This window comes from Phascolarctos cinereus, unplaced genomic scaffold (genome assembly GCF_003287225.1).
Source record: "Phascolarctos cinereus isolate Bilbo 61053 unplaced genomic scaffold, phaCin_HiC Scaffold_3;HRSCAF=262, whole genome shotgun sequence".
In the NCBI taxonomy this organism is placed as follows: Eukaryota; Metazoa; Chordata; class Mammalia; order Diprotodontia; family Phascolarctidae; genus Phascolarctos; species Phascolarctos cinereus.
The window spans coordinates 187,134,003-187,160,688 of record NW_027555736.1 but is presented as its reverse complement, the minus strand read 5'-3'; the positions used below and the strand labels follow the sequence as shown (position 1 = coordinate 187,160,688).

General features: G+C 38.2%; 1 protein-coding gene across 4 annotated transcripts in view; it reads left to right on the top strand.

The window, feature by feature from the left end:
- The window catches only part of TMEM87A (transmembrane protein 87A), a 30,279-nt gene extending 3,999 nt beyond the window's left edge, over positions 1-26,280 (top strand). The window contains exons 3-20 of one of the 4 annotated variants that reach the window (XM_078151362.1): positions 2,375-2,466; positions 3,984-4,100; positions 5,555-5,608; positions 5,691-5,735; positions 8,206-8,323; positions 8,969-9,030; positions 10,503-10,686; positions 11,528-11,627; positions 12,555-12,648; positions 14,300-14,372; positions 15,765-15,869; positions 19,795-19,853; positions 20,321-20,424; positions 21,346-21,419; positions 21,716-21,777; positions 23,004-23,056; positions 23,735-23,765; positions 25,023-26,280. In XM_078151362.1, coding sequence (XP_078007488.1) covers positions 2,375-2,466; positions 3,984-4,100; positions 5,555-5,608; positions 5,691-5,735; positions 8,206-8,323; positions 8,969-9,030; positions 10,503-10,686; positions 11,528-11,627; positions 12,555-12,648; positions 14,300-14,372; positions 15,765-15,869; positions 19,795-19,853; positions 20,321-20,424; positions 21,346-21,419; positions 21,716-21,777; positions 23,004-23,056; positions 23,735-23,765; positions 25,023-25,064 — 1,469 coding nt within the window. In that variant the 3' untranslated portion in view covers positions 25,065-26,280. Of the gene's footprint in view, positions 1-2,374; positions 2,467-3,983; positions 4,101-5,554; positions 5,609-5,690; positions 5,736-8,205; positions 8,324-8,968; positions 9,031-10,502; positions 10,687-11,527; positions 11,628-12,554; positions 12,649-13,545; positions 13,622-14,299; positions 14,373-15,764; positions 15,870-19,794; positions 19,854-20,320; positions 20,425-21,345; positions 21,420-21,715; positions 21,778-23,000; positions 23,057-23,734; positions 23,766-25,022 lie in introns of all 4 variants that reach the window. The other 3 variants (XM_078151360.1, XM_078151361.1, XM_078151359.1) reach the window with 3 other exon arrangements.
- Positions 26,281-26,686: the final 406 nt, after the last annotated feature.

Here is a 26,686-nt window from a genome sequence, read left to right as displayed (position 1 = left end):
ATCTCAAAGTTATTCAGGCTGTATATAGTACCCACATTTCATAGTGTTTTTGGAGTTTGTGTGGGTAATTAATATTTACATCGTATTTCTGCAGCACTTTTTCTTTGCCCTTACGTGATTTGTTGTCTTTAGTAGTTATTTATATACATCTTTCTAAGGGGTCTATAGAAGTTGACTTGGTTGCTTTAAATTTTCTCCTAAAGCCTTAACGTTTCTTCAAGTCACTGAGTGGGTTGTCTTTAAGGTATAATAGGTAAATCCTTGAAGTCAGTGTTGCCAAGGGTTGGTTGAATGTCTCCAGTTTTTTGACTTGTTCTGCATTGACCTTTAATTGATCAGATTTCTAAAATATCCTACTTTTTCCTCTGAAGAATTCAAGACTAGTGTAGTTTTTTACAATTTCCACAGACCTTTTAATTGCTACATTTAGGCAGCTTAATGATGCCCTGTAAAATGTTACGGTGATTTTAAATCTCTCTTATGCCTTCTCCCTGTAGAAATTTGTTTGTAAAAGAAGTAACAGATTTATGTAATATCTCCTTGAGAGCTAGAAGTAATTTTATAGGTGTAGTTAGATTGGTCCTTACCATACTTCCAAAGGCAGGGAGGGGCCGGTATTTCTCTACTCCTACAGGTGCCAGGCGAAAGGTACCAAGAACTTGAGTGACCTGCCCAGGTGTCCACACCCAGTCATCGGCACAGCAGGAACTACACCCAGGCCAAATTTCTGGACTCCAGGGCTCATTCCTTTGGATCACTAGCTCTCAAACTTTGTTTAGGGGAGCCTTAGGGTTCCCTGAATGGTTCCTTGAAAAAATGCAGTCCTGTTTGGCACTTTTTTGTCTCTGTGTCCTTGATTATCTCATTCCCTACTAGCCTGGAATGTCCTGCATCTTTCTTACGGTTCAAATCCTATGATTCTTCAATATCTAACTAGTTCCTCCTCTTCCCTGAAGACCCTTCCATTCTCCATGTGTTTTTTTTCTTTCTGAATTCATAGCATCAATCAGTCACCAAGCATTTATTAAGTACTTAATGTGTGCTAAGTGGAAGAACCCAGGTACTGGGGATATAAAAAAAGTGAAAATGTGGTCCCTGCCCTCAGGGAGCTCAATTTCTAATGTGGGAGACAACACACAAATAACTTCTATGAAGGCCTCCTGCAGAAGGTGAGATTTCGGTTGAGTTTGGAAAGAAGTCAGGGAAGTGAGTCTGTAGAGGTTAGGAGGGTGACTATTGCTGGCCTAGGACATAATGAGAAAAGGCCGGGTGAAGTTGGCATGTTGTGCATGAGGAGCAGCAAGGTGGCCAGTGTCCCTGGATCAGAGAGTGTGTGGAGGGGGAAATAAAGTATAAGAAAACTGACAAGGTAGAATGGGATCAGTTTAGGAAGGGCTTTAAATGCCAAATGGCTCTTATCCATGCTATTCATTAAACAGTTAATTATGTACTGTCCTCTGAATCCATCTACCGTACTGCAGCCAGTGTTCTGACCATGTCCTTCCCCTTCTCGGAAATCTTCAGTGACTCCCTTATGCCTTTAGGCTAAAATACTGACTTCTTGGAATGACATTTAAAGCCCTCCACAATCTGCTTCTGACCTACTTACACAGACTTCTTTCACACTACTTTTCACAGGCTCTGTGTTCCACACAGACCGGCCTACTCTTTCTTCACACACAAATAGGCCTTTCAAATGAAATACATGCCTTTGTCACCTCTGCTCTCTTCTCATCCCCACAGTTGTTTCTGTTTTCATTACTTACTGGGTTTTTGTTTGTTTTTGTATTGCTCCTTAGTGCTTGGCACAGTGCCTTCCTTTCGCTAAGTGTATGTTGGCTTGAATTGAATTGTACTTTTAAGAACTTTTATAGTCATTTAATTTGTCGTGTAGTTATAGCTTACCTCTCTAGATGAAAATCTTAAGGGCAGGAACCATGTCGTCTGCTTTTTGTGCCTCCTTCAATACTTGGTACAATGCCTAGGACAGTATAGTAGGTGGCTAATAAATATTGATTTGCCTTGACACACATAACTGGTGTCTGCTGTGTCACCTATGGAATCTTCCGTGACACAGCACCAGGCATTGGGGAGGTTTCTCGGCATAAGAAATACAGTATCTAGCCTCTCAACATTGAAAACCACTAATATAGGGCAGGACTACCCTATTAGGCCATACTTTTGGACAGCAGCAGTTATATCTGATTTAAGAAGATGTGTGTTTTTTTTTTTAAAGTATGTCCCTACTTAGCTTAATTTGAATGAGGATGCTGTTCTTTAATGTTTTCAGAGTAAATGGGATTTGTGGCAATGTGATAGGGAAATTGTTTTGTGTGGATATTGCCTTTACTTATATACATTTCTTCTTTTATAGTTGAAGGAGAACCTTTGGATCCATCCTTGAGTTTCAACGTGACCTGGTACTTGCGTTCTTGTAACTGTTACAATGAAGTCTTCAACTTTGGGGTAAGTGACGTAGAATTACACAATATTAGAGCTGGCAGTGACCTGAGAGATCTCCTTGTCCAGTCCCCATCATTTTACAGATAAAGAGAAAGGTTAAATGATTTGCCCAATGTCACACAGCCAGTTACTGGTAGAACCAGAAGTAGGACCCAAGTGTCTTGACTCCCAGTCAAGTACTTTCTCCATTTATGATACTGCCTCATTTGAAGAAATGTCTTTTCACTGCTGCTGTAGATAGGCTTGTCAGATCTTGTCTTTGTTTCTAGTTCTTTCATATATTCTCAGGGGAATCCTTTTTCTGTTGTTTATTTTTCCTGTAATTTCTTCTCAAAGATGATTTGACTTCATCTGAAAGTTGTAAATGCTCCTTGGCCATCCCAGTTTGTCATAAACTAAGTTTTAGTGATCTCTGCCCTGTGGTATAAAACCTTAAGCCTTTGATGCCTAACTTTCAGATTTATATAAAGTGTTTTTGGTCTGTTTCTTAGAATTGAAGAGAAGAAATACACATGTTTTGTCACACTTAGAAAAGGTTAGGGAAATGATGAGGGAAAGATAGATAATGGTAGAATTTCCAGGGTTCTCAGCTTAAATAGCCTGTCTTTTAATAGATTTCTAATCGAATATACAATAAAACTTCATTAATTTAGATTCTTTTCATATGAAATTTGAAGGAAATGGGACAAAGTATGAGTTGAAGTTTTTTTGCTCACCAAACCCTTCTTAGATAATGCAAACTAATAGTGTAATAAATGTTATTTTGAATGACGGTGTGATGGCTGAGTACCAATGTTCATCAACCAATTGGAAATTTAGGAATGAAACTTGAGAGATCAGAGCTCTGGAGATTGAGATTTAGGTGTGAATCTCAAAGAGTTGATGAGGGACTGAATTTAGGATGAGAAGAATAGAAGGCTGTGGATTGCTAGAATACTTTTGTGGTCTGTTAGCTTGTGGGAAAGTATACATCTTTTTGTCATTTTAGGGCAAGTTAATTATTCTTCCAGTATGTCATTTTGTTTGGACTCTAAAAAGTCTTAACTTTCCAAGTCTCTGCAGAATTTTCCCCTGGGGGATTCTAAAGCTTTGAAATTGTTGGTTATTGTTAAGAAAAGAATCCTGCAATTTTCAAGCCTGAATTGGTTACTGTTCCCCTTCTTTGTGAAATAATTCTACCTAGAAATAGGACTTGCTGTGTGACCACTTAACCTCTCTGGGTCTGTTTCCTTATTTACAAAGGGTTAAAAATTATCCTTTCCTTGCCTACCTCCTGTGGGTGTGAGGTGTTTGGAAAGCATCAAAAACATGTAACATTTAGACTGCATAAACGTGAGTTGCTATAAAAGTTATCAGATAACTTTACTATCTGAAGTCATGTTAATTTCTTGGCAGGTAGGAACACCCCAATGCTTTATTCATCCCAGAGTCCACCTTTGTTATCTTCTGAAGGTCTTTTTATGAAAAGTAGATCTTTTCGGCAACAAATATATTTGGTGCTTGGTCTTTTGTCTTGTCAGGATGAACAAGCGGAAACGTATTTTGGAAGCACTAAGGAGGAGCGCCACGGTTGGCCTGGGTCCTATGAAATGTTACCAACCTTGTTCCAGAACTACAGTGAACTCTTTAAACCACAGGTAGTATTTACAATGGGAGGGGAGGGGAGGGAAGGGGAGGTGTGGTGGTGGTAAAATGAGAGGGAGGTAATCTTCTTATGTTGTATTGTTCACGTTCTGTGCTTTACTGGGTCATTTTGGAGCATTTTACCTGGGAAGGACAAATTGGAAGCATGTACTGATACTTTCACAATCAATGACTTATATTTCAAAAAGAGGAGATATAGCTTTCTTGGCATGTAAATATAGAAAAAACAGCCTAAACTTTAGTTCTTAGGTCCTTTCTTTGTAACTGATACTTCACTCCTAATCAGGCTTATTGGGCTTAATTACTATTGACCTGAAATTGAAAATGCTTCAGGGTTGTTATTTGTTTGTTTTGTAGAGAGGAGTTTTGTTTGTTTTTAATTGGCTTTGACTTTTTTACCCCCAAATCACGTTATTTGTCCTGTTCTTCAAAAATTTTATATTGCAAAGGAACATGTAAATTGCTTTGGACAGGTAATAGAAAACTGGGCTTTGTCTTAGAAGTTGCCAGTTGCATAGCTTCTGGCAAAGAAGTTTTGAATGGTTAGTCACAGTAGGATGAAAAGTCAGATAATAGAATTGGAATGGTGGTGTAGATGTCAGCATTTAGAATTTTGTGGACCTTGAGAGATTGACGGTGTCAGAGTTATGGGGAAAAAGGGAAAAAATGAGAAAGATGCAAAGTAAGTAAAATGAAAGTATTTATGTGTGTTATCCCCTGTCCTTTGGGACTATAAATTGAAAACTTCTGTTATGGAGGCCAAAAAATCTATAGCTTTTCCACTCCCCAGTCAGACTTACTAGTCCAGCATTACTAAGAGGCTATATGGTATGGTAGGAGGAGTGCTGAGTTTTCATTAAGAGAACCTGACTTCAAATCCTGACTCTGCCATTTACTTAACTTGTGTAACCAGGTCAGTTTACTACTTTGGCCTTCAGTTTTCTTCCTTTCTAAAATGACAGGGTTGGATTAGATGGTCTCTAAGGGAGGGTCCCTCCCAGCCATAAGTTTGTGATCCTATGATCTCCCTACTGCTGCTGTCTTGGCAAGGTCAGACTTAACTATGCTAATAAAATAGTGCTTCTCCCCTCCATCAAAACAAAATAACACCTCACTGTTAACAGTTCCATTTATTCAGGACAGAAATATACCTATGGAAAAGGCAATGTGCAGGAACCTGACAAAATGATAAATGGGATGTAGTTATCTAGTCAGGAGTTTGTCTGCTAGGTTTTAATACAGTTTTCCTAATTCTAGAGAGGGCTTTATTCACTTGTGTATAGCATCAATAAAGAATACTTCTGTTTGTCACTAGCAGTTTGCTGCATTTGAAGTTAGAATTGTCTCTCTTGTCATAAGAGTTTTGTGGTGTGTTGATATACCATGTTTTCATAAGGTTGTTGTTAAAAGCTTTTTGATAATTCTAAGTTTTTAAACTTTTTTATAGAGTTTTTCTGGGGATTTTATGCATCCAGTGGTACTAGCCGGAGGAAAACAAGAGGTAATTGTTTTTCTTTAGTTCTTAATCTCTGAAGGGAGAGCAGATGTTTCTCAGTCTTTATCATGTTTTTCTCTGTTTATAGGCTAGGTACAATGGAACAAACCATACAGCTGTTGTAGAGAAGCCTGTAAGTATGTTTGTGGGGGGCTTGGAGTATTGAAAGTCACCTATTTTAATTATCTTCAATATATTCTTGAATTTGGCTTTTCAATGTTACAATTTAAAAAGAAACTAAAGAGAGTTTCAGTCTTTGTTGTGACGTGTGACTTGGAAGAGAATTTAGAAAATTGATTATTGATGTGGCCTGTGGCCCAAGCCAGTAAGTCTGTGTTGTACCCACAGTCTTATCCATGCTGGTCAGATATATTCAATAGAAAAGGCCACTGATGAAGAATTTAGAACAAAGAATAGAAAATAAGATAAAATTGTCAGGTCCTTGGGCTGGTTTAACATTTTGATCCTGCTGTCAGATAGGCAGTTTTAAAATAATGAAAAATAAAGCAGGACCACATTATTCTTAAAGTTCAGCTTAGGACTTAATTTCTGTCCTAAGGGCATCAAATCTGAGAGAAGATAGTTCTGGTTTTCAAAAGTAGTAGTCGGTAGTCATGTGAGGCTCTAGAGCCTTTTGGCCTTTGCTTCTAAGGAACATTTTGCTTTCCTTTAAAATGGCACAGTGCTCTCAAATACATTACAGCCAGCTGTTATGTGGTTAGCAAATGTTTGCTGTATTGATTAGAAGACCCTCTCACAAAGGATCTTTTCATGTAGCCAGAGTTCAAGTTAAGTTTTAATGTTAGATTGTATTCAGTAAACGTTTTTTTTAAAAGTCATGAAAGAAGGGTTTTCAGGCGGAATTTAACAGATGTCCTTTTTGAACTAATGTAGTTTTGTGTGACTAAAGTGAGCATGGGGTACATACAAATTTGACAAATGGTTTGATTTCCATCTGTGTTGAAGGTCATACTATATTCATAAATCAGTGTCAGAAAACCACTTTTCTAGTTTTAGAAAGTGGCTCAAGGCTCAGATGTTCGATGACTTTGTCCATGGTCACACACATGTAGTAAGTGTTGGAGGTGGGATTTGAGCCTATGTTCCCCTGATTCTAAGGCTAGAATGCTAGCTACTATGCCATGTGGCCTCTAACTGAGAGATACTAGAAACAGAATGGTCCACAGTACACAAGGGAGGCACTTAATAAATGCTAATTGACTGACTTGTAAAAATCATGTGCTTACCCCACCTGCAATCATAAATAGTTCTAATTGCCATGTCTTAGGAAAGACATACAGGAGCACCCTGGAGTTGTATATTACTGAGAAAAAGCTACTACCTTCTCTACAAAATCAACCTTGATATTATGGATTGTTGTTACTAACCATGTTGTAAAAATTTTTAAAGATTTTTTCCTTTCCAGTCTCTCCCATTAGGGCAGGTCAAAGATAAAAAGAGCCCATGTCAAATATAGCCTAGTGTTCTAGGATGGCAGTCAGCTGCCACTTCTTTAAGTGCCTACTGTGTTCCAGGCACTGTGCTCAGTGCCAGGAGCTCACACTCTAATGGGAGAGACAACATGCAAACTATTATGTACAGATAAGGTACATGCAGCATGAATTGGAGGTAATTGACAGAGGGAAGGTGCTAGCATTAAGGGGGACTGGGAGAAGCTTCTTGGAGGAGGATTGGACTGGGAGGATGATGGCACTCTCGACAGTATTAGGGAAGGTAAGAAGAGGGGAGAGTTTTGGGGGAAAGATAATGAGGTCAGCCTGGGACATGTTGAACTTAAGATGTCTATGAGACATCCAGCTGGAAGTGTCTAAAATAGGCAGTTGGAGGTATGAGACTGGAGGTCAGGAAAAAAGTTAGACAAATAGATCTGAGAATCATCTGCGTAGAGATCCTACCTATCTCAAGTGAAATAATGTAGAGGGCGAAGAGAAGGGGACCCAGGACAGAGCCTTGGGGGACGCCCATGGTTAGTGGGTATGACCTGTGTGAAGATCCAGCAAAGGAGAAAGAAGGGAGTGGTCAAGAAGAAAACCGGGAGAGAAAAGAATTTCAAGAAGAGGGTGATTGATAGTGTTAGAGGCTGAAGAGAGTTCAAGAAGGATAAGGACTGAGAAAAGACCATTTGATGTGGAGATGAATGGATCTTTGATAACTTTGAAGAGAGCATTATCAATTTAAAATTGACTTCATTTAATGCTTTTGATTGATCTTTGTCTCTTACCATAATCAAGAAATATTAAATGACCACTTTTGTGTGGTTCTGTGCTAGGTGTTTCAAAAAACTTAATAAAACAAGAATTATTTAATTTCTTGTTTTTTTTAAAAATCATTTTGAAACCAGTGTTGTTTTATTACATGCATGTGTACATATATATTTATATACATGTATATGTGTATACATACACACACATATATGTTATACACGCATAATATGTTCAAGCATTCATAAAATTAATGGTAATACACCAGACTGAAGGAATTTTTCCCTTGTTTCTCAGCAGGCTTTAATAATAAAATTTAAAGACTTGTGGGTAGCTTGCATTCTTAATTTCTCCGAGACTTAAAGATTTTTTTTTCTTCAGTCACCGAATGCTGCTATTAAAACTTGGCAAGATGGGCCATATATCTTCATTGTTCAGATTGGGATTTCATCCTCAAAGGATTCTTTGAAAGAAGCGCCCCAAAGTAAACTTTTTACCAGTAAGTTTTCCATTCCTCTATTTGCTTTTATATTAATACTTAATAATTGTGTTTAGTTTTAGTGTTGTGTGCATTGTTTAATTGCTGTAAGGAACAGAATAGTCTGTCTTCTTTATGTATAATTATTCTTTAGTCCTGTGCTTGTGAAGAAGTTTTGCGTTCCCATAGAGAGCAAGGGAAAAATGAAGTTGCAGCATTCGTGAAAGTGACACTGCATTTACCAGTTGTGACATGCTAGCTCTCCATAGCAGTTGTCACACATTCTTAAGAAGGGGTGCTCCTCTCTTCTTGAGGGTGTTCATTTGTGGGGGATGGTGGTGCTGTGCTGTCTTTTTGTCTCCCTTTTTGGTCTTAATAGTCCAGTGACTTAACTCAACATGGATAGTTTGGTTTGATTTCCACTTGGGGAAACTTGCTTCTGGTTAAAAGACAGAGAATGAAAACATGCCTGGTAATGATGTTTTTAGTTAGCAATGGTGTATGATGATTCCTAGCAGTTATGTGCACTAAATTAAATCTATTACGTCCAAGTAAATGGTCTCATGAGAATTTATCTACTTACGTTATGGTAATATAAGAGGATGATTTTGTTGGTTTTCCTACCATTCTTTTAATACTGGGTTTTTGTTTTTGTTTTTCAATCAGTGACTGTGGAAGTGAAGGGTCCTTATGAATACCTCTCTCTTGCAGAGTATCCCCTCATGATTGTAAGTAAAGTTATATTATTTAACCCCTGAACAGAATGAATTAATTCATCCTTGAGCATTTGTCAGATATACTGTAGTGCTGTTTCACAAGTTGAAGGCAGGTAGCCATATGTACTGTTTCTAGTGCTCACTCTGCTTCCTACTAGTTACGTGACTTTGAGCAAGTTCCTTAACTTTGGTTAAGTGAGCTTTTTTAAGTGAGTTAGACTAGGTGGTGTTTTTTTTTTAAACAAAGGGTTTCCGGTGTTTGTTTTTTATGAAGCATGAGGATATGATTTAGCTAAGCCATCATCACCTGATCCAAATTTTCTTTAATTCAGTTTCATTTATTTTCAGTTACAAATTCTCCCTCCTATTTCCCTCTCTCCTACCTATTGAGAAAGCAAGAAAAACAAAATTATTACAAATAATATAATAAAAGAAAGCAAATTCCTGCATTAGCTATGTCCTACTTGGCCTCTGACTCCCTAAATGCTTCACTTTGCACTCTTGAGTCCATCACCTCTCTATCTGGAGGTGGGTAGCATGTTTCATCCTGAATTCTCTGGAACTGTGGTTGGTTCCCTTGTCTTAATCAGAGTCTCTTAAATCTTTCAAAATTTTTGTCTTTAGGGGGCAGCTAGGTGGCACAGTGGATAGAGCACCGGCCCTGAAGTCAGGAGGACCTGAGTTCAGATCCGGCCTCAGACCAAACACTTAACACTTAACTAGCTGTGTGACCCTGGGCAAGTAACTTAACCCCAATTGCCTAAAAAAAAAATTGTTGTCTTTATAGTACTGTTGTTATATTATGAATTGTTCTGGTTCTGCTCACTTCACTTTGCATCAGGTCATACAAGTTTGCCCAAGTTTTTCTAAAACCATCCCTTTTTTCATTTCTTATAGCACCATTGTGCATTCTTTCACATCCATACACTGTAGCTTATTCAGCCATTCCCCATTTAGTGGCACCCTCTTGTTTTCTACTTCTTTGCCAGCATGAAAAGAACTGCTATTAATATTTTTATACATATGAGTCCTTTTCCTCTTTTTTTTTAATCCCTTTGGGGTATGGACCTAGGAGTGGTATTGCTGAGTCAAATGGCATTTTTATCTTTCTCCTCTCCTTTTCTCAGACTTACCATTTCACCTTGTTTCATTGCTCCAGATTATCTTCAACCTTGCCAAGTTCTTTTTCCACCTTAATGTTTGCTATTTTCATGTATTTTTAGACTGAACCAGAGAACCACCTTTAATGAAAGAGTGACGTTGCCCTTGACAGCAGCACACTTATGTGGTCTCCCTGTGTGCTTCCCTGTGCTTGTATTGGTGAAGTCCAAAAAAAAAGTGATTTGATAAAAACATCTCCTGAATAGATGATTGTCATGGGTAGAGTTTATATTTTGCTAAGGATATGTAGCTGCTAAATTTAGAAATTTGGAATGGCCTCAGTCCTAATTTGCCTGTTTAACTCTTATCCATCTGGATGACAGTTCTTCATGGTGATGTGTATCGTGTATGTCCTGTTTGGTGTTTTGTGGCTGGCGTGGTCTGCTTGCTACTGGCGAGATCTCCTGAGAATTCAGTTTTGGATTGGTGCCGTTATCTTTCTGGGAATGTTAGAGAAGGCAGTCTTTTATGCAGAATTCCAGAACGTTCGCTACAAAGGAGAGTCTGGTATGTGACTACAAAGGTTTATAGTTCTTTGGGTGTGATTAAAAGCTTGGGTTTTTAAGAACTTTCTTGGGGGGAAATGGTACGAGGATAAATTCAGATCAACTATATGAATGATTTATGCAAAATCACTGTGATTATTGAATCCGAAACAGAAGTATGTTGTTTCAGATCTCAAAGCCAGATGACCCAAACATTTAGACATATGAGTCTTCAGCACCAGGCCATGGTAGTGAGCTTGCTACAAAATATATGATATATGCACACCAAGGTGAAATGTCAGCAGTGATAATGAAAATTTCAGAGAGGAAAATTAATATGAACTGAGTAAGAGGGGGCTTGTACTAGGTAGAGTATTAGATCAGTAATCTAAAGCAGTGAATCCTTTTGGTCTAAAGACCTATGTGAAATGCCTTGACTTCATTCTTATAGAAGCTTTTTTTTTTCTTCTGTTTTTGAGGCAGTTGGGGTTAAGTGACTTGCCTAGAGTCACAGAGCTAGTGAGTGTTATGTGTCTGAGGCCAGACTTGAACTCAGGTTGTCCTGACTCCAGGGCTGGTGCTCTGTACACGTGCCACCTAGTTGCCCCACATAGAAGCCGTCTTTAAAAAGTAAAGAGGTTGGAGCTTTTGTGAATGTTCTCTGAGAGGTACTGATTGTGTAGGTGAGTCCACTCTATAGGATCATAAGTGGTATCAGCCTAGATGGCTCTAAGAGAGAAATTGAGAGGGAAATTTCCTTCTTCCTAGGACTAGCAGTTGCTTTTTCTGCGAATTGATAATTAAGGATCCACATTCACATTCATTCACTATTTTCTTCTCCTCTCGTATGTTTTTCCCTACAGTCCAAGGTGCCCTTATCCTTGCAGAGCTGCTTTCAGCAGTGAAACGATCCCTGGCTCGGACTCTGGTCATCATAGTCAGTCTGGGCTATGGGATAGTCAAGTAAGTAGCAGCTTCCTACAGGAAATGCAAAAGCCGCTTTAAAGTGGAGGAATAATGAGAACTGGTAATTTCAGACTCCTGGTAAGAGAGCCTTGAGAATGGTTGGGATGGGTAAGGATTTTTCAGTTACTATGAGGTAAGTGGTCTTCTGAAAAGGGCTCTCAAATTTTTCATCGTGTATTTGTGAAGATAAGTAAAATCTCTGCCACCACCTCCCTACTCCTCGTCCCCTAAATAATTCCCTTTCATTTATTTTGCACATACTTATTTTTTATATGTGTAAATGTTATCTCCCTAGATAGAGTGGGAGCCTCATGAAGGTGGGGACTCTTTCCTTTTTGTTCCTGTATCCCCAGGTTCTAGCAGGGTGCTTGACACATGCCTGGGACTGGGAAGCACTGAATCAGTGCTTGTTAATCTCTTGGTTTTATTGCTTGGATCTATATCATCCCCCTCTTTGGAACTTAAGAGAAATTTATAACAGTAATTGGTAGTATAGCGTTGAACTTTTGTTCAGCAAAGTGAGTTTACTTCCGTCGTACAGGACATCTCACATATGGCATACCGTTGAAATGATGTGAAATCAATAAGAATAGATCCTTTTAGGCCTTAGGTAGGTATGGCTCAAAACTCCCTTTTTCCAAGTAGAAACCCCTAGAAGGAATTTTTCTCTTTGATTGGGATTTGAGATTATTACCCCAGAGGAGTGTGTTTGTAAAGTGCAGTGGTCCCAGGCTGTCCATGTAAAACCATTGTTTTCTAGCACTTTGAGTCTAAGCTGCTTTCTACACCCTAATGAATTTATTTTCTCTTCTTGATGGGGCAGTGTCTGATACTTAGCTGAACCTTATTTTGTTTCAGGGGAAACAGGTTGTATTGTGTTGTGATGTTCTTGCTCAGCTTTATCTTTTTTCCGCCCCCCTTTAGGCCTCGCCTTGGAGTCACTCTTCACAAAGTCGTGGTGGCAGGAGCTCTCTATCTTTTGTTCTCCGGCATGGAAGGTGTCCTCAGAGTTACTGGGGTCAGTAACTTCTTAATCTGAATTTTCATGGTCAGCATAGGTATAATTTGTCTCTGTCCTTAGGGGGTGCAGTGGGTTGTTGAAGAACATAACAAAAAGAGGCAGAGGAGATGACTTTGCTGTGGAGATCCTTGGCTCTAATTTTCAAAATGCAGCTATAACCCACTTTCCTTTTCAGTCTTCCTTCTAAATCATGCTTCTTATGAAATACTTGAGAGAATGAGAGTGAGTGGTCCCATCCTCTCCAGTTGAGTGATTGCTATTTAGTATTTAGGTCTTTCTCTTCAATGGAAGGACTCTCACTCTTGTTGCAGGATGACAGACCCTAGAACCATGTTGCTGCTGGTTCTGTTTGACAGTGGAGCTTTTCGTTATTAAATAACAGTACTTTTTTTCTTCTATCTTTTTTGTTTTCAAAGCAATTCTTAAAGTGCAGCCAATTAAGTTTCACAACATCCAGTGAATTATGTAATAGTTATCCTCATTTAATAGGAAAAGGTAGCACTTCACTCCCAAAGCACTGAAGGTTATATGAGAGGAAGATAGACCTCTCCTGAGCCCTGAGTGGTCTTTTACTCCCTCTCGAATGGGAAAAGGACATGAGTCTGCATATACTGCTTTCCCTGATTCATTCTGATTTGTTTCTCCGGTCAGACACACACCTGGATGGAAGAGGGGAAGCCCCATCATATGCTCTTAGAAGTGTGCTATCTAGGCTCTGTCCCCAAGAAAACTGGGCTTAGGGGGTATCAACAAAAGTTGGCCCTGAGGCAAAGTGTCTTTGAGATGCCAATTTGTTGAGTATTTCACTACCCACTGTCAGCAAGTTTTCCATGGACTTTTAGAAACTGTAACCCCTTATCCTTTTATGTTTTCTTTCTGCTTCTCTTGCTTTAGTCTTTTTACGGTTCTTTGGCTGTGATAGCAAACCTGGCCCTCTCCGCGATTGATGCCTGTATTATTTTATGGATATCCTTTCAGTAACGTCCTGGATGTTGAGTAAAGAATTAGACTACATAAGAAGCTGCTCTTTGATGAAAGGCTAATGCTATCAGAATTAACCAGATCACAGCAAATTTTGTGTTGCAAATGAAACACTGCTTGTTAGCCTTCATTTTAGTTTGTGTCTCTGGAAAACTTGCATATGTTATTATTCTTTATGAAATAATGATAACGTATTTATTTTTCCTGACGTGAGTAGGGCACAATAACATTTCAGCTAGAAATGCAGAATTATGAAGGACCAGTAGCCTGGTTTTTATTTCCTTTTTCAGTTTTAATGACAGTGAAAGAGAAGTGATGGTTAATGGAGATTATATACTAGGGCTGTGTTTCTGTTGGTAGAGTTACTCCATAATACATCTATGTTAGAAATAGCTCCTTTGTCACTTAGCGGAATGTTGTTTTATTTTGAGGATGAGATCTCAGCTGACATGAAATGGTCGCAGAGAAATATGCATGGTGAAAGTTTAGTAGAGCGAAGTTAAGAGGTGGGTTCTATCTGCTGTGATTTAGATTAAGTGCCAAAATAGTCCAACTACATTAGGGGTCAGTGGTGATTTGCTCATATGTATATAGAATTACGTGCTAGTTTCTTTCCTGTGCCTATCCAGTCATCTCTTTCTTACTACCTTTTTCTCTTTGTCTCCAGGCCCAGACTGACCTTGCTTCCTTGGCCTTTATCCCCTTGGCTTTCCTAGACACTGCCCTGTGCTGGTGGATATCCTTCTTTATTGGCTTAATTGATGGAGTCCCATTTTCCCCCCTCAAGTTGGGTTTTCATTGATTTTTCTGCAACAAGTCTTTGCCAGTTTTGTTGATTGCTCCTTAGTGCAGGAGACAGGGTATTATTTAGACCTTGCAGCTTGATAGCCCAGGTAAGCTTATTGTATCAGAAGCTAGTGTACTGGTGCCTGACTGTAAGACAAGAATGTGAACTAGCTTCTAGTTTTTTTTTTTTTAATGAGAATTGTTGTGAGCATTTCGCTTTGATTGTGCCTTTTCAACTGTGAAGCCAACATGATATTTGAGCAGCTGTCAGAAGAATTAATAGCCTGGAGTTGGTAGTCGCCACCTTTAGACTTTGGCAACTCACTTTGTGAGAGCACTGGGAAATTGTGAAAATGGGCCGACTTACATATAGTGTGGCTTGAGGAGCAGTATGAGGTTGATTTGACTGTTTTAAAACCTTATGTCAGTTTAGCAAGGTTTAAACTTCCTGAGCAGGATGTGTTGTGTGCCTATAAAGCTGACCAAGGCAATGCTTCAGAATAAACAATAGCTTGTTTGCACAGTATAGAAATGTGCACACTGAAGTTTGCACAGTAGAGCCGCTGATAACCAATCTGCTCTCTGTAAGTTTGTTTTTCTGGTTTGTCAGAGCTATTATATGTATCCACTTTGGATGTTATTTCTAGTTGGTCTTCTTTGTGGCTGGTGTTTGTGTAATACCTTTGTTGTGTAATACCTTTCTCTTGAATAGCTTGCTAATGTAATGTAAAGTTGAGAATGCATGGTTTTGTGAAGTGCTGTTAGCTTGGGTGCGTTGCTATCCTCAAACATGTTTTGAAATAGAATATTAAGCAAGGGAAGTTGAGGCAATAAATGCTTATTATTGCCAGGCATTGTGCTGGGGATATAAATACAAGCCAAAATAAGACAGGACCTGCTCTGAAGGAGCTTACATTCCAATGGGAGAATACTGTATGCCCCTTGAGGCTCCCCAGTGCCTAGCACAGTGCCTCGCACATGGTACATACTTAATAAATATTGAATTGAATATTTTGAATTTACTGCTTGTGTTTTCTCCTTTATCTCATTTCTTGCTCTTGATTTTTTCTTCCTCCTTTCTTCCCTTTTATATTTCCTCTTTTTTCACATTTTTCTTTCCCTTTTTGTCTTTTTGACTCCTAATTGGTATAGCATTGCATACAGAGTTCTCCTTGTTAATTCTCTCAAGTTTTGGTGGTATTTCTTTGTGATGATAAATGGGAGCTGGTAGGGATAGGGTGGAATGTGAGGAATTTTGTGGCCCACAAACCAAAAATGATTGAGAAATCGAAGTCTAGCCTGGTTATTTCACCTAACTTTGACTTCCTTGACCTATCAATACATATTTATCAGCCTGACTCAAACAATGAAGCTTCTCAAACTTCGGAGGAACATTGTGAAGCTCTCTCTGTATCGCCATTTCACCAACACTCTCATTTTAGCAGTTGCAGGTAAGTCGTGGAGTGTTTTCGTCTCCTTCTAAATAAGATCTGTCCAGGGATTTTCAGCCTCTTGCTGTGGTATACTGTGGTGTACTGTGGTGCAAAATTTAGCTAAGTGTTCCCAATGAGGGTTCAGTGGTGTGCAGAAAAGGAAGAGGAAGAATAGGTATAAAGAACAAATAATTTCTAAGGAGTCAAATGATTTAATTTAAATGTATGGAGGAACATAATTGGATTCTTAATATAGAGCTCTATGAAAATGAAACATAAAGGATTAGGATAAGGAGCCCAACTTGTCATCGATCTTGTAGTAGTGCTCAGAATTGGAAAATCCTTCCTGCCCTCCTGACTATAGGTGTCTTCTGAAACTCCCTTCTATTGAGTTTATTTAATTTCATGACTTCAGCTATTGTTGCCTTTGTGCTGAGCAAAGTTGCTATAGCTCTAGCTCTTTTTTTTTAAAAGTTAATTTTTATTGATATATTTTTATATCACCTTCATTTCCAAATGTATCCCTTTTCCTTTCCCTATTCACTGAACCATCCCTTGTAACAAAGAATGGAGAAGAGGGAAAAAAGTAGGTCAAAACTAAATAACAAATTGTCTGAGTTCCATGGCAAGCAATGAGGTAAAATGCTTCAATTTAATTAACAAACATGTGTGCAAGACATTACCTAGCTGTTGGGGGTATTCTCCCAGCCGTGACTTTTTCACTTATACTTGAGATTCATATTTCTAACTACCTAAGAATCATTTTCTTCTTAAACTCCGGATTTCAAAACCAAATGTGTCATCTTTCCTCCAGAACAGTCCAGTGTCTGTTGATTCTTTTGTACTTCCAGTCTTCTGCATCAGAAACCCTGGAGTCAGCTTGGATTCCTTCTTTTTTTTTTTTTTTTTGGCCTTCTCTATAGGCCAGTGTGTCATCAAGTCTTATTTGGTTATCTTTGAAATACTGCTTAGATTCACCTCTTCCTTCCCTGTCTATACTGTCACCATCTCCTGGAAGTAATCTTTCATTACCTGACGCCTGCATTAAGCAATAGCCGTCATTCGAGCTAGATTCTTTTCTCCAAGACTCTTTACTCCTGTCCTCTTACAGCCAAATCTTTCCATAACAACTTCCACTATGTAATTTCTCTTGCATAGTAACATCAAATGGCTACCTCTTGCCTGCTGACTCAAGTCAGAATGTGGTTTCCTGGTTTTCAGGTTTCTCTACAGCCTCCCATCTTTTCTAGCCAGTGTTATTTCCCACTCTTGTTGAATACACACAGATTGTTCCAGTGAGGCCAGTTGCCTTAATTGTGTGCCCTGGGTACTCTGTACTCCCAACTCTGTAAGTTGCTTGTGTTGATGCTCCTATATAAGGCTCCTATCCGACTTCTTCAGATTCTCCTCAGCTTGAGGACTTACCTCATGTACCACTTGGTCCTTGAAGCCTTTCCTCATCACTTCACAGAGCTGTGATGGTGCTTTTAGTAAGGACCACTTAGGTTATTCCTTTATATTTTGTATCTATTTTTGTTTGTCTCTCTGGTAGGTTCTAAAATCTTTCAGCACAGGGTCTTGTTTTCTGATTCTTTCGTGAAACTTCCATTCTCCACAGCGCCTAGCACAATGCATGGGCTATATGAAATATTCATTAAATACTTGTTAATTATTCAGTGGAAAATGCAGCATGACTTAAGAGTTTTGGCAGGAGTTTGGATCCTGTATTGAGAGGTTTTATATTAACTTTGCTATTGCTTATCCTTGTGATCTGGGAAAAAAAATTATGTCACTTTATCTGTTTCCTTAGCTGTACTTCCTAGTTTCATGGTGGCCTTGGCGATTAACTTTATTTAGTATTGTAAAACAGACTATGAAGAGTACTGTATAGATGCTGGTGACATGAAGCATTTCACTATTACACAGTTTCATTGCCAAAGACTTTTTAATATCCTGTTTTATTAGGCAGTCTCAGTCTTTGGTAATAAAATTCTTTGCTTCAGTCCAGCCAGTTATGTTTGTCCAGGTGTTGCCTTCACTGGTCTTATGCTTCAATTTAAATAACAAACTTCTGTGCGAGGCACTTGCTAGCTGCTGGGGGTGTGGAGACCGAAACAAGATGGTTTCTGCCCAGGGAGCTTGCAGAGACAAAGAAGTAAAGATTAGGTCATTTTAGGAGTGGGAAAGCTTAATGGGAGAAGGGCATTGGAGTGGAGCCTTAAAGGAAGTGGTTGACGCTATTTTAAACTGCATCTGGGAGACAATGGTATAGAAGTGGTGCTGTGGGCTTGAGATAGAGAAGGTTCGTATTAGCAGCTGTAGGGAGCACAATAGAGTCAATTAGGGAAGCCTAAAAGCATTTTTGTAGAGCATCAAAATCTCATTAGTTATTAGGTAACAGGAATTTGTAGCAGCCCCTACTGGTACCATTGCATGACTTTCTTCAATGGTAATTAGCATCTTGGAGTGAGAGCAGGAAAGGCAGTGGCCAAGGTGTTCCAGAGCTGAGGCTTGGCAAGAGTGGAGGATAGTGTGTAGTTTAAAAAGTTAACCATCTAGGTCTAGATTGTAAAGGGAAGAAAGTGAGTATGTCAGGGGTGACATACTGGGGTAACAGAGATTAGAAGTTATGATAAAGGTGAAGAGTTTGTAGGGAGTAAATTAAAGATAGAGATGGAAGGAAAGGAAATTGTGATTGGAGGGGAATTAAGTGTTTAAAAATTATGGAGGAAAGTTTGGAGTGTTGGTGGCATCTGAAATGTGGTTATGGTGGAGTGAAGATATGTGGAAGTTAGGGAAGTTGAACTTAGAGGACAGGTTTTTGAGGAGACTGATCATTATGTAATTGAAGCCTCCAAGTAAGAAGGCAGGAGATAGGGCATAAAGGAAGACTTAGGTGTCTGGACCCCTTGAAAAAAGGAGAAAACGAACCTTTCTTCTTTGTAAAGAAAGGTTGGCAAATGGGTGTGGAACGATGTGTGGAATGGTGCCATGTAGTGTCAGACTTGGTTGAAATGTTGGTTAGTTTTGCTGAACTTTTTTTTTCTTTTTTGCTGCAAAGCATGGCTTGCTGGGTGGGAGAGAAGTGAGGGATCTATTTAGAAATGAAGGTAATGTAAAAATAGGATCTTTGAATAAAAGTATAACTTTTGAGTTTTGATTTGCCTGGCTCTTTAGAAAGGATGATATCTCTCCTACAGGGGGAGCTGTTATTTCAGGTTTGTGTTGTTATATCAACCTCTTTCCCGTCTAGATTGGGCAAAACAAATCCCCCAAGCCTACACTGGGCAAAAAAGAAGAATTTGGGAAGATTGATGAAGATAAGAAATGATTAGCACTAGTAGAGGCTCTCCTACATCTGTCCCTTCCTTGTTGCTGAAATAGGCACCATCCTCATGTAGGTCTTACTCACCTCTTAGTGGATTATTAATTTTTTTTCCTTGTCTAATTCACTTTTAGATAGTAAACTCCTTGAAGGTGCAAGTTGGCGTTTTTCTTTTTTTCTGTTTCTAGCTCTTAGTACAGTGTCTTATATGTAGTCCCTTATTCCTTTTTGTTGAATTGAATTGTTACTTAGCTTTTCAAATTGTCTCATGCTTTCAGTCCTGTTTTTCAACACATCAGTTCTTTATTGCCTTATATTCATAAATATAGGGATAATTTCAGCTGCCAGAAGAATGATAGCACTGTTCTTTAAAAATTATGAGTTGAAAGGATTGAGGTAAAGTTTTACTAGAATACTTGAATTTTTTTTTCCTTCACCGTCAGTTGTCCCTGGCTAAAGTAATTGGTTGGAGAATTATAGTCGAATCTCATTGCAGGTGGGATAAAAATAGGTGAGGTCCAGCTAGACTGGGTCTGAGGTGGTTAAGAAACATTCTCTCATATAGGATTGTCAACCAAAATGGCTCTTTTCTGATCTGTCATCCTTGCTTCCCATTAGCATCTATCGTATTCATCATCTGGACTACCATGAAGTTCAGGCTAGTGGATTGTCAGTCGGTGAGTTGCCAACTGTATCCTGTTAAGGGTGCTGTCTCTTCCGTGTAGGCTATGTGTTGGCCCTTCCTCGTTTGGGTCAGATCTGTGCTTTGGTTCTGAGTCTGTTGCTGGGTATTGTGAATAAGTGGGTCATTTCGACTCTTCGTAGTCCCTATTTGGGATTTTCCTGTCAAAGATAGTAGAGTGGTTTGCCATTTCCTTCTGCAGCTCATTTGGCAGTTGAGGAACTGAGGCAAACAGGGTTAAGTGACTTGCCCAGGGTCACACAGCTAATAAATGTCTGAGGCTGGATTTGAACTCAGGAAGAGAGGCCTTGCTGACTCCAGGCCCAGCACTCTGATCCACTGTGCCACCTGGCTGCCCTGAAGAGATGAGTAGGAAAATGGCTCACTCTATTTAATTTTGTGGCCCATTCTGTGGTGTGGTAATACTCCACTATTGTTAGTAATCCTGTTTCCTTTTGGCAGGACTGGCAGGAGCTGTGGGTGGATGATGCCATCTGGCGGTTGCTGTTCTCGATGATCCTATTTGCCATCATGGTTCTGTGGAGACCATCTGCGAACAACCAAAGGTCCTAGTCTCATAGCAGGACCATTTGTTGATAGGAACTTTAGTTCTTCCTAGTTCAGAGTGCATCTTATGTGTAGATGAAGAGAGAGAGATGGGAGATATACTGAGCATCCCATCTGCTGTCCAGCCTACAGAATAAAGTCTAGATTTTTATTGAGGATACCTTACTCTTCTTTGGAAGGATAAGGGAACTATAATGAAAACTTGTTTGACTGTTTTGGGGAGTTAATAATCTAGATGGTAGTTAGCTTTATGAAACTATAATCAGTTCTCAGTTACTTAGGGAATAAGCTGTCAGATAACTTTGAGAATTATCCAGTCCTTTTTTTTTTCTCTTTCTTTCTTTTTCTCTCCCATTGGCTTTGAATTTGGGCATTTTACCATTGATAAACACTGTTAATGGAGACTGGGCATAGAAAAATGATGAAACTAAAAGCAGCCAGTTTTTCTAATTGGTTAAAGGCTTGGAGGTGGAGGGAGAGGTTGAATCTCTAGGTTGGCTCAATAAAATTTTCAGTTATCTGAGTATTTATCTAAGCTATCTTTGCCTTTTGTTGAGAGAGGTAATTGAGAATTTCATTGGGGGCCGGGGGGAGAGAGAGCGTTCCTTATTAGAGATGTCCAAAAATGGAGCGAGCTGCCTTGGGACGGCGGTGGCTTCTCCCTTATTGGCTGTCTCCAAGCACAGCCTGGATGTGCACTTTTGGGGTATGTTACAGTGAGAGTTCCTTTCCAGATTGGACTAGACTGCTGATGAGGTGCCATTCAGCTCTACAATTCTATGATACTTAATTGTTTTTTTTATGAATGAACATAAATGTACCTACAGAAGCAGTCCTAGAAAACTGGACCTTTTCATCATCTAACTCAAATATTGGAGTCTTTATATTGTCTCCTTTTTCTTCCACATTTTTGCCAATAGGTTTGCCTTTTCACCATTGTCCGAAGAAGAGGAAGATGATGAACAGAAAGAGCCCATGCTGAAAGAAAGCTTTGGTAGGTATAAATTTCACCTTGACCGTGTTTTTCTTTCTAAAAATGGGATCTTAGATTTAGAGTAATAGGTGCAATTTACTCTAAGCTTTACATGATTTCATGTAAGGAAACTAGATCTTTCTCATCCTTCATTTCTAGTATTTTTCTTATCCATGGCATGTGCTTTAACAGTTTAGTACTGTTAGTACTAACATATCAGTACTTCTGGATCGGTTTCTGTATTCTTTGCTGGTCTGTGTCTATCTATAGAGCTAACCACTCTGTTCAATTTAGTTTTTAATACCTTCATTCTGCAGAAGGAATGAAAATGAGAAGTACGAAACAAGAACCAAATGGAAATAGTAAAGTGAACAAAGCTGTGAGTATGAACTCCACCTTCCAGTCCCCTTCTTTATTCTCCCATACCCTGGGAAGTGTCCCACAGCCTTACTCATTTGACTGTAATCCTTTTTTTTTGGTATATTTCCTGAATTGTGAACAAAATCTAACCTCATCACATAATTTATGTTTTGTTAAAGTATTCCATGGAACAGTATTGAAAATGTAGACAAAGCTGAATTAATCTGGATTTTATGACCATTTTTGATTAAAGTTTGTTTTAATCAAGTTTAGTTTGGAAATAGTCTGAATTATGAGAAAAGAAAAAACTAAAAGATGGCAAATATTTACTTATAATTAATTTCTCATTTTAAGACTTTTTAAGTCCTTTGTAGGCAGCTAGTTTTTGAAAAAATTCATGCATACTGTGTAGTAAAAGTATTTCAGACCAGTGTAATGGTTTTTGTCCAGGAGTTTTCATCAGGGAATCACCATTCTTGGGTGTGATAATACACACTTTAGCTGAAGAAATATCCCTTTACCTCAATAATAACCCAAGATGATCTGCTTTCTGTCAATAACTAAGATTTTCTTAATAAGTGCTAATCAGTTTAGAAAAATATTACACTTCTATCTCACATAAGGGTGCCTTATTCATTATAATTTTTAATGTTCATTCATGACATAACCATATATGGATGGAAAATCTTTAAAACTATTAAAAATATTTTTAGTTTGTATTGCTACCTTTTGTTTTTATAATGCCATTTCTTATTGTATCCCTCCCCTTCTAGCTAACCAACCTTGAATGAAAAAGAAACAGGGAATAGAAATTAATTTAATTAAACAAGGTATCAGCTATCTGTTTATATGCACTTGAAAAGCAGCAAAAACTTAAACCAATGATTAGAGCAGAGTACAAGAATGCATCAGATTAAAATTTTAATTTATTTAGTTTGGAATAAAATCACTGAATTTCTTCATGACTTAGCAGCTCCCCTCTGTTAAATTAATGTGACTTTGGTGCTCAAAAAGATTTTTTAAAAAGCTTTAAGGTATTTAAAAGTGCATAGTAGTTTTTATTGGTATTTTGGGGGTGCTATTTTTCATAATATAAAAATAATATTGAGCTTTTTGGGATTTGCAGTAGTTTTTGATTGTGTTTTTGTACTTACCAGGTAAATTTTTTTTTTAATTACCTACCCTAATTCTTGTGTTGTTCAATTTTCATTCTGGTGATACCTGCTAAATTTTGACTTCCAGCAGGAAGACGATTTGAAATGGGTAGAAGAAAATGTTCCTTCTTCTGTGACAGATGTGTGAGTATTTGAATTGACTCAAAAAATTGCTTTTAATAGCCAGGATGATTTTGTTACTTTGTTGATGAATTGGTTAAAATAACAGAATGTTCAACCAGAAGAGAAATTGATTAAAGTACTAGAAGTGATGTTAAGGAAAAGTTAAAGGAATTGAGATTATTTAACACAGGCTGATTAGTAATTTAGGTTCCAAGTTGTTGGCCCAGTAAAAGTAAATAATAATCAGTTATTTTTATTTTGTGCTCAGAAGAGGAGAAAATGGATTTAAATTCAGCAAGAAGCATTTCAGATAAACAAAAGAATTTCCTAACTTCAAATGAAATTTGCTTAATATTTTTCTTTAATGTTTTTCTTAAAAAAACACTTCTGTTGAGTTGCTTAAGGGGTAATCTTGCCTAAAATGACATAATGGAAGAGATGATTTTTTTGAAGTTCTGTAAGTTCTTACCAGGGCTGTAAGTGTAATATACTATTAATTAGCATGTAAAATCTTAGTTCTGCTTTTTTCAGTGCCATTCCATTTTATTTCTTATGACATTTCTTGCTGTGAAAGGCCCACTGAATTTTTTGTATACACAAGGCCCTAGGTAGTTGTAGCAAAAGCTTAATGTTGCATTCTTAATTCCATTTTTTAGAGCATTATATTCTCTAACTGTCGGTGTCTTTTTTCTTCTCCAGAGCACTTCCAGCCCTTCTAGATTCTGATGAGGTCAGTAAACAAACTTTTTAAAGTAAATTCTCTGATCTAATGACATGCAGGAGTCATCAAGGAGATTATTTTGACTTTGTTTACCTAATATCTTTGAGGAAAAAAAATATGGAAAGCAAGACAATAAAAATATAATTTTCAAGTGTTCAGGGAAGGTTGGGTCCCCCGTAAACTTTGATGTAAATATGTGTCTCTTTTAAAAAGTTATAAAAGCAACCTACATCTTTATGTAAATTATATATGGCCAACCTAACTCCTCCCTATTTACTAATGTTTTTTTCAGATAACTTTCACCTGATGTGTTCAGGAAATACAAATGATTTTAATATTAAACTAAATTTAATAAGGAAAATTAAACAGTCACAAAAATAATACAGTACCCCAAAAGCAAATGGGGTTTTTAATTGTCTGTGGTTATACATGCCATTATTGTCTATAAATAATTGACTAGAGTGGGTGTACTTTCCTGTGTGTTAATTTTTGCAGTCTAGATGTTGGATGTAGTTTTAGAAATGTGTAAGCGAGGTCCTTTTTGCTTTCTGGGAAGCTGTGAAGGTCATTTTGATGGACTAGATCGTGTACAATTGTTTTTTTTGGTCTTTCTAATTACTGTGTGATGATAGACAAGTTCCTTGATTGCTCTTTTCCCCAGTTTCCTTATTGGTGTAAACTGAGAACAAAGCCTACAGGTATGAGTCCTAGGTCCTTTTCTGGCCTCTAGAATTTAGTCTACCAAATACATCTGGTATTCTAGGACTTGTGTATAGACTGTTATACTGGCAAGTTTCTAGTCTTCTTGGACAGCCACCCAAGTTAATCCTGCATATGAAGGTTGTTTTTCAGCAGACTTCTAGTGTCTGCTCACCTGCCAGAACAGCACTGCCTCCAAAGGCTGTCACTAGAGGGACATAACCCTCTGTACAGTTGCAGATAAGCTTATGTGCATATGGCAATCCTGCCTTTGCCAGCTTCTCTCATCTTTATGCTTTTTGCCTGGAATAACTGCACAATACTTGGCAATCATGTCTACTCATTATAAAGGTACAATTTGATTCAGCTCTTAAAATTGTCAATGGAAAATATAATTCCTACTATATGCTGCCCCTTTAAATATTGAAAAGATATGAATAGGTCCTTATGGTGGATGTATATTCTAGAATGTGTACGTTAAAATATCAACATGCCTAATCTAAAAAAGAAAAATTTTGAACAAGAAACCATGGTCCCTCTAAAATGAGCCTTTTTTTTCCCTTCTAGGAAAGAATGATCACGCACTTTGAAAGATCCAAAATGGAATGAAGAATGGAAAGTTTTCAGGGCAGAGCTCGTTTAGCATCAGGGAAGAGATCAGCATTTATGTCAGACTTCTGCCGCTGCCCCACTGGCTGAAAGGAGGCAGTGGCACACCCCTGATCTGTTCCTTGTGAGAGAGAGAGAGAGAGAGAGAGAGAGAGAGAGAGAGACAGGCATTACGACCAGGCAAGCGTCCCATTGGGAAACAGGTCACAGAATAACAAAATCCTTATAAAAGGTTCTGATTTACACTTCCCCCCTCTTCTACTCCAGATCCCTGACTTGGATGTTTAAGCAAACTACATGTTTTGTTTCAGCTATTTAATTTGTCAGACTAAAATTTTAACACCAAAGGGACAAAGTCCATAATATGTAATGCCCAGAAGCAACTGCCTATGGTTTTATTTATTTTTTTGAAGAGGTGATGGGGAAAGTTATTAATTATCCTTCAGTTTCCTGGGGAGCAAATGTTACACCTTGCAGAGCTAGTTGGGAGACAGAAAGGGCCCCTTTGAGTTAAGGAGTCCCCAGTACTATCAGTGATTAAAAGTACCAAAAAAATAGAAAGATTTGAAAACGTTAACAGTGAGATTCAGATCATTTTTTAAAGCGAAATCAAGTGCAATTTTGTTTACAAAATGGTGTATATTAAAGATTTTTTCTATTTCAGATGTAATTTAGAGAGAAAATATTAGCTTAACTCTTTTGATGTCTGCTGTTGTGACACATCCCATTGCTGGCAATGTGGTGCACACCTGAGAACTTTTAACTACTGCTCTGACAGCCTCTAAGTGCTGCATTGCTATCTCCTATGCAATGCTTTGTCTGCCCTGGCATTACAGGGATAATAGGTGTTCCCCTGGTATTGCAGCAGGTGCAGAGGCATTTCTTCCACCTGAGAGCATATGAGTGAACTTCCTGCTGGAAGGTACTGCAATGCTTCAGAAGAGGACAGGTGATTATAAAGGAAGCAGGTCCTTCCAGCTTAGTTGAATATCCCTGTTTGGGGTAGGAAACATTAAGGTGAACTGTTACTGTTTCTGGTGTTGGTTAAGAATGTTTACAAGCGTCACAAGGGGAGTTGCTGAATTAGAAACCATTTTAAGGACTCCATTTCTGTTCTAACAGTTTTCTCAACTTTTGCCTTCCCGAGTTATGGATTTCTGTTCTAAATACGAAAAGTTCATGCCACTTTTTAATATTAAAAACCTTAAAGTCAAAAGATTTCTGATTTTTCAAATTTTCTCTTATTCTTAATGATCTTTTTGTCTCTGAAACTCTTGTACCTTCTGTTATGGGGAAAATGTTCATTTCCATACCCTTTATTAGCTTTCTAGGATGAAAAACCATGTTGGTCAAGTACCTGCTTCTTAAAAAAAAAAAGTCAGCAATCCTTTTTGAGTTGTACAAGCTCTGCCAGAATTACCAGAAGTTTCACAGATGGAACTTCTTTTCAAGTAAACAAAAATATGAAGAGCCAATTACTTTCACATGTTAATTGCCTAAATATCTACTGTCAAAAGGCTGTAGCTATAATTTGCTGTTGATGCTTCTGATTTTGTGCCATAGCATTGAGAAGCACCAGCTATGATGCTGCCAATTTTTTGGTTTTAAATTGCTCAGGAATA